Source organism: Balaenoptera acutorostrata, chromosome 12 (genome assembly GCF_949987535.1).
Source record: "Balaenoptera acutorostrata chromosome 12, mBalAcu1.1, whole genome shotgun sequence".
NCBI lineage: Eukaryota > Metazoa > Chordata > Mammalia > Artiodactyla > Balaenopteridae > Balaenoptera > Balaenoptera acutorostrata.
The window spans coordinates 4710452-4724622 of record NC_080075.1 but is presented as its reverse complement, the minus strand read 5'-3'; the positions used below and the strand labels follow the sequence as shown (position 1 = coordinate 4724622).

The 14171-nt window shown below is 43.7% G+C and overlaps 1 protein-coding gene across 7 annotated transcripts in view; it reads left to right on the top strand.

Moving 5' to 3' along the window:
* Positions 1 to 14171, top strand: part of TMEM182 (transmembrane protein 182) — a 390855-nt gene that overhangs the window by 219942 nt on the left and 156742 nt on the right. For 6 of the 7 annotated variants that reach the window (XR_009009934.1, XR_009009932.1, XR_009009933.1 and 3 more), the window contains exon 5: positions 10231 to 10356. The exons of the other annotated variant lie outside the window; for it this stretch is intronic. Coding sequence is in view for 3 of the 6 variants with exons in the window: in XM_057558318.1 (XP_057414301.1) it covers positions 10231 to 10356 (126 nt within the window). In the remaining 3 variants the exon portion in view is untranslated. The remainder of the gene's footprint in view (positions 1 to 10230; positions 10357 to 14171) is intronic. 7 annotated transcript variants of the gene reach the window in all.

Below are 14171 nucleotides of genomic sequence, written 5' to 3'. Positions count from 1 at the left end.
AGTTTTGATCTGCATTTCTCTAATGATTAATGATGTTGAGCATTCTTTCATGTGTTTGTTGGCAATCTGTATATCTTCTTTGGAGAAATGTCTATTTAGGTCTTCTGCCCATTTTTGGGTTGGGTTGTTTGTTTTTTTGATATTGAGCTGCATGAGCTGCTTGTAAATTTTGGAGATTAATCCTTTGTCAGTTGCTTCATTTGCAAATATTTTCTCTCATTCTGAGGGTTGTCTTTTCGTCTTGTTTATGGTTTCCTTTGCTGTGCAAAAGCTTTTAAGTTTCATTAGGTCATATTTGTTTATTTGTGTTTTTATTTCCATTTCTCTAGGAGGTGGGTCAAAAAGGATCTTGCTGTGATTTATGTCATAGAGTGTTCTGCCTATGATTTCCTCTAAGAGTTTCCTAGTGTCTGGCCTTACATTTAGGTCTTTAATCCATTTTGAGTTTATTTTTGTGTATGGTGTTAGGGAGTGTTCTAATTTCATACTTTTACATGTACCTGTCCAGTTTTCCCAGCACCACTTACTGAAGAGGCTATCTTTTCTCCATTGTATATTCTTGCTTCCTTTATCAAAGATAAGGTGACCATATGTGCGTGGGTTTATCTCTGGGCTTTCTCTCCTGTTCCATTGATCTATATTTCTGTTTTTGTGCCAGTACCATACTGTCTTGATTACTGTAGCTTTGTAGTATAGTCTGAAGTCAGGGAGCCTGATTCCCGCAGCTCCATTTTTCGTTCTCAAGATTGCTTTGGCTATTCGGGGTCTTTTGTGTTTCCATACAAATTGTGAAATTTTTTGTTCCATTCTTTTTTATGGCTGAGTAATATTCCATTGTATATATGTACCACTTCTTATTAAATCAGTTGTCTGTTGATGGACACTTGGGTTGTTTCCATGTCTTGGCTATTGTAAATAGTGTTGCTATGAACATTGGGGTGCATGTTCACATAATACACTCTGTAAACACTTGATAGGATTAATGATAATATCAAGCATTGGTTGAGTACTTACTGTCAGCCAAGCAATGTGCTAAGATCTCTCCACATATCATGTCATTGTATACTTACAACAATCTTGGATGTAGTGTTACTGTTCTCCATGTTTTTCTTGTGAGGAAACTGAAGAAAGGGTTTTTTAAGTTAACTTGTCAAACAGGCAACGTCTACATTTTAACCCATGTATCTCGGCTCTGGAGTCCGTATTCTTTAATGCTGAGCACCTCGGAAGTTTTCAGTAAACATCTGCTCAAGGGAACTGAATGGGAGACAATTTGCAAATCTGAGAACCATTGAGAAGACTTCTACAGGAATGCCCTGGGTGAGTGAAAGGGGCTGATGGTGAATGCTTTTTTTTTTTTTTTTTCCTCACATGAATAGGTTTGGAGATTTGGATGTATTTAACCTTCATAATCCACAGGCATATTTTGCCATGTGCGGAAGAATCTGGAAAAGGTGGGGTAGACGAGTTAGGCAAGTGGGCTTGGCTATGGTTCTCTGGCTCAAAAAATAGCAAAGAAATATAATGAAATAGCCCATTTTTGTTGCAGTGTATCTTCAAATTTATTTTATGATTTCTGTTGCTTCATAAATTCTGTTAACTTTTTGCTTAGCTGTTTCCCTCTGATGTCCCTCCATCCTTCCTCCTTCTCTCCCCACATCCTTCCTCATTGTGGCCACAGGACTGAAGGGAGATTTGTACAGTCCTGGGGGTTGTACCAGAATCAGAAACAGGACACAACCCCGCTGTCATAATCACCTCACACAGAATGATCAGTTGGTGCAAACTTAAAGCACCACCATTGGTTTCACAGTCAGGTAGAGAGGATGCTGTTACCCAAGATCATGGGACTTCAGGGGCTTGGTGAATAGGGCAGGACATTATACAGTCTTGCACATACTTTCCTGCAGCTGCAGAGTGATTTCTATGGGGGAAATTAAAAATTAAAACTATACCCTTTGCGAGCTGCTAATCTCAGAGAAGAGATTGGTACCGGCACTTTGCCCAGTGGTCATTCGGCTGCTACTCATGTGAAATTTGCATGCAGTCTGCATTTTCGTCTCAGAACCAGCTGTTGAGATCCTGAAGAGCAGGGCTACAGATGTGGCATGATTAATTCCTAAAGTATAGAACATGATCACATTGCAAACAACCATCCTGAAAGTCCCAGGTCCTGGCATGAGACAATAACACATAAAACCATGTGGTGTATACACTGTGGAAGGGGTAGTGAGCCTGTCTCTTGCTGGCTTGAAGTCACTGTCCTCTCCTCTCCAGCCCTGGCCACTGCTGCTTGTGATCAATGCATCTCCCACTCCCCTCTCAACCTCTTGTATTTTGCCATTTTCAGTAGGATTTGCTTCTATTCTATTTCAGCATTCTCGCCCTGAACCTTTTACTATCTGTACTTACTTTCCTCTCAGGCCCTTACTTTCTTCCCCCAGGCTCTATTTTCTCAGAGGGACCTTCGGTCCTGTCTGTTCTATATTGATCCCAGTCTGCCAGGCTTCTCCTGAGGCAGGAGATAGATGGGCCCCAGGCTGAGCAGCTGGGGTTTGTCCCCTGTGGATGGATACTCCAAGATGAAGAGGAGGGGGAGCTAAGCTCTGCCCAGATAAGAGACCACATGTTTCTCCTTCTAGAGGTCAAGGAGACCTTCCGGAGTATACATGCACAGAAAGGCTCCTCGGAGGTCAAAAGGGAGGGGGCACCACCTCATAGTAGGTGATGCCAACCTGCCCACAGGCCTCTTTGCTAGAATCCATCTTGGCTACGCGATGTGCAGGTGCACATGGGAGGACCCTGAGATAAACCCATTACGGACTCAGAACCAGGCAAAGCAAGATGATTGATCAAAGGAAACCTGAAATGCCCCACATAAGTGATTCAAACTACCACGGGGGCAAGACTCTCTCTCTGAGCCCACCCCTGTGAGTCTATTCACATGTACGCATTTTCCTCCTAATAAACACTTCACTTGCACAGTCTCTTTGTGGGAATTCATTTCTACGAAGCCGATGGGCCAGGGCTGACTTCGATCTCTGGCTGAGGAACTGAAATCCTGCTTCAAGCCACTGCGGGCCAAGGCTACCTGAGATCACTCCTCTAAGCTTTTCTACTTCTCCGTCCAGCCTGGTCCCCATGACCTACTTCACCTGCATCTCCGCAGGCTCTTAATGTCCCTGCTGTTCCCCTTCCCAACAGAATGCAGCAGCCCCCAACCCCCAAGACCAAGTCACTCTTGGGCTGATGAACAACCCTGAACAAAAACATCACTTGCAGCCCATGTGTCCCTGGCCACTTTCTTTCCCATCCCAAGCCTTCTGTTTCCTCTTAGACGTTTTTCCACCATCTCCCCTCCCATTCTCAGCAACACTGACCTTGTACCTGCCCCCCTTGACCTCTCCCTCCCTCCTGCATCCCTCCTCCTTCCTTCCTCCCCACCGTCCCTCCTTTCTCTCTATACGTCTTTTTTCTCCAAACAGAGAATTTTTTTCTATACTCCTGCAAGTCTAATTGCATCTCTTCTCCAGAGTCAGCCTTTTGTGTATGTGTGTGTGTCTTTTTTCACACCTTTCTCCATCAATTAGCTCCTCTCTTTTGAAGGATTTTAAATTTCCTCTTTTCTGCTATCTAATTTCCACCAATATACAAACATGCTCAAGAGTCTCCCCTCATTAAAATAATATTCATCTTGTATCTTTTGTAGCCATTATTACCCTGTCCCTGCCCTTCACGTCGGGGCCAGACCTCCTGAGTAGCCTACAGTTGCAGCTGCCTCCGGCTCGTTTCTTTAATCCACTGAAATCTGCCTTGTGTCCCTTTGTTCCTCCGGTACTGCCCTTTCTAACACTGATAATAATTCCTGATGCAAAAGCCAGAGGACACTCTTCAGTCCTCACGCTTACCTGATATCTTAGCCACATTTGGCATTTGTTCTCTTCTTGAATGTCACTGCTCTTTTTGCTTCCATGGTTTTCCTCTTTCTCCTTTGCAATCCCTTCTCATTTCTTTTATTGGCTACAATTCCTCAGGCCACCGCTAAACACAGGGGGTCACAAATATTCCCCTTAAATTTCTTTTCACCCAGCACACTCCTGGGAGGCTTTTTAACCTACTGGCCACCTCTAAACACCATGATCTTCCATGTCTGCATTTCCAGGCAAGATTGCTCTTCTAATAGTAAGACCATGACTTTGCCTGCTTATTTTCTATATTTTCGCCAACGTAAGCAAAGCTACCTCAAACACGATGTATCAAAATGTAATTTATTTTCTTCCCACACAAACAGAGAATCCCTCTTCTATCCCTTCCTTGCTGGGTGGTCCTGCCACCCACCCAGTTGTCTGATCAGGACACAGAGGAGACACCCTAGATTCCAACTTCTCCTAGGTTTTCATGAATGCATCTTCTCCACCGCTTCTGCCGTTGCCTTCATTTAAATGATGGTTTCTCCCCTAGTGAGACTGAGGAAATGCCCTGCCTCTGGACACACCAGTGCCAACCATGCATTTGCCATGTCCTCCTTCCCCTTGCCCATCTGTCCTCTCCTGCAGCCACCCTCCTCCTCTTTCCCCCCGTTGCACCCCTGCTCAAGCATTACCCTCTTGTCCTGACTTCCTCAAGTTGGCATCCCCCGCTGTGTTTCTGTGATATTTCTCCCTCTTCCAGTGGAGCATTTTCACCATCTTATGTTATAAACCCTGATTTACTTCCTCCAAAACTAGACTTTGAGCTCTAGGCAAGACTTTTGTGTTTTGTTGTTCTTTATGATTTATCCGGTATTCTCAGCACCTAGTACAGAGCCAGATACATGTGCTTTGAATGAAAACAAGAAAGAATAGCTTAACATTTCCAAAGAGATTAACCCTTCCCTCATCTCTATGTGCCACCATGGTGTTCCACTGATTTAAACAGTGAGTCATAGTATGTATAGTGAAAAGAACACGGATTGACCTTGAGGAGAACTAAGCTAGCCCTAGTCATTAGGTATGTGAACTTGGGCAAGAAATAGCCTCTCTAGCTTTCTGGTTTTCTATCTTTGAATTAGAGAATAGAATTAGATGATTTGAAAAGATACTTCCAACCCTAAAATATTGTAAGCTAGAATGCTGTCTTTTAAAGCTCTAAACAATGTGGCTCTTAATCTTGGATCCTTGGTTGAGATCCCAGGATGCCTGCTATGGTTTCTAGGAACCAAGCGAAATTGGATTCAAATTTTTGTTGTTGTTGTTACCTGCGGCGGGAGAGATTATTGATATTAATAGAATATACAAAGTTGTATTTGGTCACATGACCACTTAGATGAGTGTATTTCCCAATCTTTCTTGCATCTGGTTGTGACAAAGGGACTGGGTTCTGTGTGACCAAAGGACTAAGAGAGAGTGAGCAAAAGTGATAGGGGCAGCTTCTCTGTCGCCCCGTGGCTGTTCTCCACTCTTTCCTTAGGATGGAACATAGATATATTGATGTTGAATGAGTTTTGGCCAAGAAGGGCTTTATCCCAGAGTTGACAGAGTATTAAATCAGAAGGAACCTGGTGCCCTGATGGATGTATGTGTCTGAAGCTGTACCCCTGTCATCCCAGACTTTTCTGTAAGAGAAATTTAAACCTTCTATCTAGTTTGTGTCGCTGTTATTTTTAGTATTTAATAAAACATTTGGTCAATATACTGCCTGCTACCTTTGTACATGCCCATTTCTGGAAAGGGGGCTCACGAATTTCACTAAATTTGCCAAGGAATCTATAACTCCATATGGTGGTGAGTTAGAGATGGCCACAAATTCTTTGACAGGCCTCCCATTGAGAAGTGGGTTGATGTCCCTTTTCCTTGAACCTGAGCGGATGCTGTAACTGCTTTGATGAGCTGAATAGCGCCTAAGTGAAGTGGTGCCAGTTCCCAGTCTAAGGCCTACAGAGAATGGCAGCTTCCTCTTCCTGCCCCTGGGAAGACTGACTTTTGGAACCTCACCGCCATGATGTTGGGAAGTCCAAATGGCCCATGGAGAGGTCTGTGTGGAGAAGCTCCAAGACCCATTCTTTACCTCCTTTAAAGCTCACACCAGTACTGTGAAGAATATATTGTCATCCTGCATTAGAGGTGAGAAAAATGAAGAACAAGTAGTTTAAGTAACTTGCCTAAGGCTACTATTAGGAAGTGGTAGATTTCAACTTTGAAACTTAGAGCCCAACTCTAAAGCCTGTGGTCTTTATCGCTGACGTATAAGACACTGACATATATTAGAAGAAATTGTAAACATTCAGCTAGGTTTGTTATTTAACAGTCTCTTTGCTGATGGGCCTTTTACATATATCTATGGTAAGGTAGTCTTCATATATTTCATTTCTATTTAATGGACGTCCATTGGGGCCCACATTAAAATTTTAAAATATTTTATGGTGATCTAGCTAGCTGCTCATCCTACCCAGGAAAGCACTGAGAAATACAACTTGGCAATTTTGTTAGTAATTCCCAAGTCCTGATCATTTTTTCCCCTTTCTTTTCCTAAGTATATGTACTTAAAAGTATCTTGGCATTTAAATTGTTTTCTGCAACATGCACCTCGTAGTCTATATTTCTGAGAGGTGTGTGCCTGACATTCACATCCCTAAGTTTCCACCACCTTCCTGCACAAGAGTCCAACTGTTCAATCTCTGCTCATGTGCCTCCTTAAGATTCTGTTGGAACATGCCCAATTAATGCCTGAACATGACCCCTTTGTGTAGATTCATGCACGTTTGTATGCACAGCCAATCTGCCAGTCCGGATCGACAGCCTCACACCAAAGCCTCCATTTCTCAGCAGGAATCCAGCAAACCAGATGTCAAGTGCATATTTCCTGAGTATTTTATGGGATCCACAGAGAGGCTCTCACAGTATGGTTCAGGCCTCAGTTTAGTGCAACTTGTCAAAATGAATTGTTTCATTTCTGTACCACAAATGCCAGGTTGAGACAAAAATTAAAAAAACAAAAAAATTCTGCGTAAGAGTTTAGGCTTTCATGTCCTTAATGAAAATCCCGTGGACTTGTAGTTGGAGTTAAGGTCTGGGGCCGGGGAGTCCACTTCTCCCACAGCGGAGGGTGGGCAGTGTCCTCCAGCTCAGCTTATGCAGCTCAAGGGAGATGAGAACTCGCTCTGTGAGGTCCACGACATCCCAGGAGGTGTCTGAGCAAACTTGTGACATCAGGGCACAGGGCAGAGTTTCAAGGAGGAGTTCTTCCTCCTTCACCTAGAGAAACACAAGCACTAGCAACAGCTTATTAAACAAATTCCCAAAGTCCCATTTGCTCTCTGGGGTTTTCCAACCCGGACCGCAAATGGTGGCTCACTTCTTTCCTAAATGCAGAGTGGAATTCTTCTCCTCAGTCCCTTGGAGGATTGAGAAGAAGTTCATCTTTAATGAAAAAAATGCCTTTATTATATAATGGTTAAGACCCTGGTCTCGGTATCAGACACAGTGGGGTAAGAACGCTGGTTCTAACCCTCCTTAGTGAAGAGTCTTTGGATGCATAGGATGGAGACAGATGCTGTGCATTCAGTTGTACTGTACTTAACTGAGAGGCCGTGTGTGCTGTGCTCAGCCCTGGGCTTGCACAGAGTCAGCACTCCATAAGTACAATCTATTGTGCATTTTGAATAATACTATTGATGTTGCAATAATAAAAAAATAATGAAGATAATAATTGGTTCTGATTCTTCATGGCTCCTTCAACTATGTTACAAGACAGAGACCTTCTGACGATGTAGAAATCGGCCACAAATTCTCTTTTCTCAATTAGTGGTGCCCTGTTGAAGGTCCGCAGGTCCCTCTCAGCTGAGTCACATGTAAATGCGATATTTTCCACAATCACTGACTTCTGTTGTTGTCTCTGATTTTCTCAGTCATCCATCCGTCAGCCAAGGCCAGCCTTCCCCACCCTGCTCATCTAACCTGTTGTTTTCAGCCAAGCTCGGGCAAGTACACTACTTCAGTAGGTTCAGAGCCAGCGCCCACTGGTGAGGTATGGACCAAGCGTGGCTGCAGTAGGTTGGGCGTCTGTGCTTACATTATTCTAGGAGTCCACAGACCACTGTCTTCCTTTAACCCCAGTGGGTCACCACCTTGGCTTTTCCTGTTTTAGCCCCCGAGAAGCTTGCTGTTATTATAATCTTGTCTCAAACCCGAGATTGCGTTTATCTGGCACTTACTTGCCAGTCTCCATCTAGGACACAATTCCTACCATACTATGGACTGGAGTCCTGGAAATATGTAAAATTCTAAATGTCTACTTGACCTCAGGTATTATCTACTGCCTTCCCTGCGTATCCACGCTATCCTGTCTTTGGAGCTTTTCGGCAAATTCCTTATCAAATCCAATCTGTTTCTTAAGCCTTCCCTAAGGATTGCCATCCTCATTGATCTTTTGCTTCTCAGTATTTCACTCTATCACAGATTATGTTTTCCTTTGTGTGTTACTTGTTTCATTTGAAGGTAGAAGACATCTCTGAGCTTTCTTTGAATCTTCCACTTGTCAGCCCTACGTGCGATATCTGTTAATGGAGAGACTGATGAAATTACAGAATAAAGAAAGAACTTTCTATAGGTCCATAACTAAAAGTCTTGGATATTGTCAAAAAGTCAGTATTTTAGAGAATGTGTGTGTATATGTATTATATATATATATATATATATATATATATAATACATATACATTAATATATATAATATATATACACATTAATATATATAATATATATACATTTATACATATATATATTAGCTGAAGGAATGCCAACATCAGAGTCCTAAGACTTGGTTCAGATCTTAGGTCTTCTACCTACTCATCTGTTATAGAAATATAAACTTCCTGACTCTGTTTGCTCATATTTTAAATAGAGATAATATATCCACCTAGTATTTTTTCTTGAAGATTGAAGTCAATAATGTTTGTGAAAATGCTTTGAAAGGCACAATGTTATTATTACTGGGACTCCTATATGTTATAAGAAATAGCGTCAAGATGAATTTCTGGTTTACCTTTATTATGATTCTATTACCAATATCATTATATCATGACCAGGTAATATTTAGTTTTTTTTTTTTTTTTTTTTTTTTTTTTTAAATATTTCCTCTTTTTTATTTATTTATTTATTTATTTATTTATTTATTTATTGGCTGTGTTGGGTCTTCAGTTCGTGTGAGGGCTTTCTCTAGTTACGGCAAGTGGGGGCCACTCTTCATCGCGGTGCGGGGACCGCTCTTCATCGCGGTGCGCGGGCCTTTCACTATCGCGGCCCCTCCCGTTGCGGGGCACAGGCTCCAGACGCGCAGGCTCAGTAGTTGTGGCTCACGGGCCCAGCTGCTCTGCGGCATGTGGGATCCTCCCAGACCAGGGCTCGAACCCGTGTCCCCTGCACCAGCAGGCAGACCCTCAACCACTGCGCCACCAGGGAAGCCCTAATATTTAGTTTTGATCAAATGGCTTTGCTTCCAACATTTGTGTACCTGAGTCAAGAGTATATCTGACTCAATGCTGTTGATCACTGGGGGTCCTTTCATTCAGAAGATGATCATGGCTGTCTCACTTATATGGCCAGATCCAGATCTCACATAGGAAGAGAAGATAACATGGAAATGTCTGACCTCAAGCACTAGGATGGGAAAAGGAAAAATTCTTAAGCAAAAAAAAAAGACAAGTACAATCCATTGGTTCTACTCAGATCAGACCTGCACCTCTTCAGTGCTTGAGCTGAGCCTCAACCCCTCCTCCCCATGGGTGGGCTGTGGGAAGCACAGGAGAACACTGGTGATTTACAAGCCCCTCGATGGTGCTGTAAATAAAATGAAAGAGGCTGGATTCGACTTTGATTTTTCCCTTGAATCACTTACTTTTGAAAAGCCGATTACTTCTGGTGAATATTTGTCTTTCCGGTTCTGCAAATCATTTATTTAAATAGTTCTTAAGAAACAAGTCTTTGGGATTCTGTTTAGGAGGATGCTTTGAACGTCTAAGGTACACAATTCCTTTATGTGTCAGCGGCTGCACATCCCAAATCAGATCCCTTTCCACGGAGTCCTGCAGGCTCTCTGCGCAGGCAGCTCTCGGAAGAGACGACGAGCTGCTCCCTTGGCAGCTGTGGCAGGGTTAGAAGCACCCTGTGCCACTTAACTGGCTTCTTTTAAACACTTTGGGCAAAGCCTTTAGTTAACATCGCTGCTCAAGTAAGAATGTTCTTATACTCCGCAGACTTCGTGAAGAGGAGGAATTATGCTGGTGAACAGAGCTGGTGGGATTTACCTATTGACATAGACAATGAGCTGTTTGAAGACACGAGAAATGTGGGGTGCATCCTGTCGCAGCGTCTGGTAGAAGGTACACAGTCCGTGTTTGCTAAAGTAATGATGGCCTGGATAGAGTCCAGCCCTGCGCGTGGTATTTAAATCCTGTTTGTGGCATTCTTGCCAGGGTGTTCTAGAACACTTCCACTGACGGGGAGCTCCGCAACTCTGGATATTGTGAACAGGGCCGAGCGGACTCAAAATCAATGTGCTGGTGTATCTTCCCATTCTGCCTCTAGCCTCCAGGGTTGTAAGCACCTTTGCCCACCCTCTTCAACCAACGTGGTCTGAAAACCCTCTCTCGATACCTCCCCTGCCCTGGTCAAAGTTTGCTCGAAAGCAAGGTTTTGACAAATCCTTCATTCTAAGGTATAAATAAGCAATACTAGCTGAGAATATTACAGTCTCTTGGACTCATTTGCATTTGATCAGAGCATGGATCTTTAAATTAAAAAAAAAAAAATTGAATCTCTATCTAAGAGTAAAATTTCAGGCTCCCATCAATGGCTGGAAGAGAATTCCTGCATTTTCCCCTTGCCAGCCGCAAGGCCTTCCAAGACCCTGAAATCTTATCTTGTGGGCAGCTGTTTCATATCCCTGTGCAGAATCTAAGAGGAGGCATAAGCAAGCATCTTAGAGTGTTAAGACCTCAAGGTTAGCAAGTTCCCCCTTATTTCTTCCCGGGAATTTTGCATTATCCTATTTTACCAATGACAAAATATTCGGCAATTTCAGCACAGTGATGTAATTTATGATTTTCCTAGTAAGTTCTTTTCTGTGATTTGGGAAATAAAAGAGGTCTTTGGACTGTTCCATTGCTAAAATATTCCATCTGATTTTTGATGCTTTCATTCTCCTGAGAAAACAGAAACATTTTGCATTAAGGGAACTATTTTGTGGACACTCTAATCAATTCTAAAGAAAGCCCCTCAGTGTGAGGGGCGTAGCCAGGACATTTAACGGAAAGCAGGTCTTAGAGCCAACCCCATACCCAGGCATGGCAATTAGCAGAAGCGCCGAGCCTAGGCCTGGGGAATTAAGGTTTGTAAACCAGGTCTGCAAGCTCCCCAGTCCTCCTGGGACCTGCTGCAGCCCGGGAGGGGTTTGAATTGATTTCTGTCCCTCCTCAGAGATCTGTGGAATATGCCCACAGAGCAAGAGAATGCTAGCATCACAGGAAGGACGTGCCTCTCACTCTCCTCGCCGGATTGGTCCTGGTAGGCGTTCCTTTCCCTTTGGGACCCAGTGGAGCCCTTTGTAAATGGAGGTCTTACATGAGAGCCGAGGGGCCTGCTGTTGTTTCCATGGGGGAGATGCTGAACGGATGTACTCTAGTTCCTGCTAGTTGCTCCCACTCATGGGTACAAATACACAGACAGCAAAGTAGCAGTGGGAACAGCACAATGAAAGCACAGAGTTGGCAGCTTGGGTATAGAGAACAGAGATTGTTCCAAAGGAGAAAAGACAGGCTGCCGATGATCGGGGTGCTGATGTAGATGCAATAATAGCAAGAACAGAGTCACAAGTATGAAGAGAGGACGTGGACGATCGCGATGCATCGGAGTAGAGCATACTGAGCCCGAAAGCCCTTTCCTCCATGCCAGTGTGAATATTTCACGGGGAGGGAGGCAGCGCACACATTTCTCTCCCTCGCATAGTGAGTGTCTAGGATCATTAGGACTCCGAGTAGAAAAATGGAAATAATTTGACAAAATTCCCAGAGGCACCACATGATATAAAGCATGACATTTTTCACATATGTTTAGGCTTGTTGCAAAATGGGCAACGCTTCTAAGAAAGAGAGCTTTAAAAATGTAGATACGGAGTCAACTTTTAGTTATCTGAGCTCATGCAGTTGTGGAGGATAAGCAAGGAAATGAACATTTTTTTTTAAGGCAGATAATGAAAAGCATGTATGTGTGGTTCTAGAGAGCAACGTGTGGGGTGTGTGCGCAGATTTGGCATTCTGCGCATTGCTTGATGTTAACGTGTATTTGTCTTCTGTGAATACACATTAGGGCGACTGGAGAAACACAATAGGAGACCCGATTTCTAGTTTCTGTACTGCTATTCCCTTGCTGTGTAACCCAGGAAGAGTCAGATAACCTCTCTGGCTGTCACCGGGAAAAAGAAGGCATTGGTCTTGCCATGCCCTTGAGGTACATCCCAGCTACACCGCGTAATGATTTGATTGGTTAGAGCGTCTGACATTCCAAGCATACCCTCTGATAACAAAGCTGTGTATAATCTTGGAGCTGGAAGAAGAGGGAGACAATGAAAACAGCCCAGTCAGGAAAAGGAAAATAAGTGTCTGGGGGCAAAACAAGTAGATCATTTGAACTCAGATGCCGGTACTGAGGGTAGGTTTCAAGGCGCCTGCAGGTGTCTGTTCTGTGTGCCCAGAGCTCTGCTTCTGCCCTCAGGAGTCCGGTGACCCACTGTCCCCCGTGCACGGGGTGGTCATGGGACTGCGCGTCTCCGTCCCAGATTTGGCCGCTTCCCTCCTCGTGGCCTGAATTGCAGAGTGAGACCAACTCCTCAGCCCTGCTGGGCAAGCCAATCCCCTCAACCATGGACCCCACCTGGGCCCCCTGTGCTGGTGCAACACGGGAAAAAGAAGAGTTGGAGTTTTCTAGCAACGTGAGGAAATGGCCAGGTGGGCAGATGGTAAAGTTACAGTTTGAAAAAAGCAAGTTTGTTTTTTTTTTTTAAATTGTAACTGATCCAATATTTTGCAAATAGATTGTCCTTTAATTGTCCTCTTCACATCCTGTTTCCCTATAGCTTCTAAAGCCAAGGCTGAGTCCTGAAGCTCAGGACACAGGGGAGGGGTCGAGAGGAAAAGACCGCAGCTCCTTAAGAGTTTCAGAGCTCACACTCAACTTTCTCAGACAAGCAGTGACTTTAAGAGTCAAGTTTTGTGGGGAGAGGAAGGGGTTTCTAAATGATGAAATCCACACAAAGGTGGAGAAGTGGTGGATTTCATCTCTGAGTTTCCCATAAGCGAAGGAGAGGGGTGACTTAGAACAGGAAGTGGGGAGGGGAGCTCTTCCGGGAACTGGGAAGGTGAGGATGTACCATATTTTATTCAATAAATTCTCTGTTCTTATGCATTCGGGTATACCCAACTTCTTTACGAAATTATGCTTTAAATGAAGAACATCAAGGCAATACTTGGAAACATTTCCTTTTCTGTCTTTGCTATTAGTGAAGTAGGATTCCTCTACTGGAGGGTCACAGCTCGGTGGCCTAGACCCATGGAACATCAAAACAAAACAAAACAGACCAGCTGCACTGGACCCACCAGGGGAGTGGGTTGTGTGTTTTAAAGGTTCTGCAGGTAATTCTGGTGGGCATCCAGATCTAAGAACTTTTATACTAACGAGGCCACTGAGATGTCATTTCTATTTATAGATTTAAGCATCAGTTTGTTTCTCAGCCTATTGTCCTTGGAGTTTAATCTTAGGTAAGGTTCTGAGTTCCTCTAAGAAACAAACAGACAAAGCAAAAAACAAGTCTGGTGGTGTTTGCTGAAGGGCAGGAGTTTTCCCCGAGCCTCGTCATGAAGCACACACTTGGGTTTATGCTCCAGCAATGAAGATACTAGCTGGGTTTATGAAGCTTCCTTCTACAGGCTCTGTGGGGAGGTATTGCCATTCTTGTTATTTTCTGTGTCGGGGGAATATGCAGAGAATCATGTAGGTGGAAATCTAGGCAGCGTTTCCCAAACTCTGCGCCATGGAACACTCAGGGGAGAGAGAGATAAAGAGATTTAAGTGGTAAAATAAATTTGAAGCAAATATTCTCTGGAAGGTCACAATTGATATGAGTAATGTTTAAAGTGGTGTG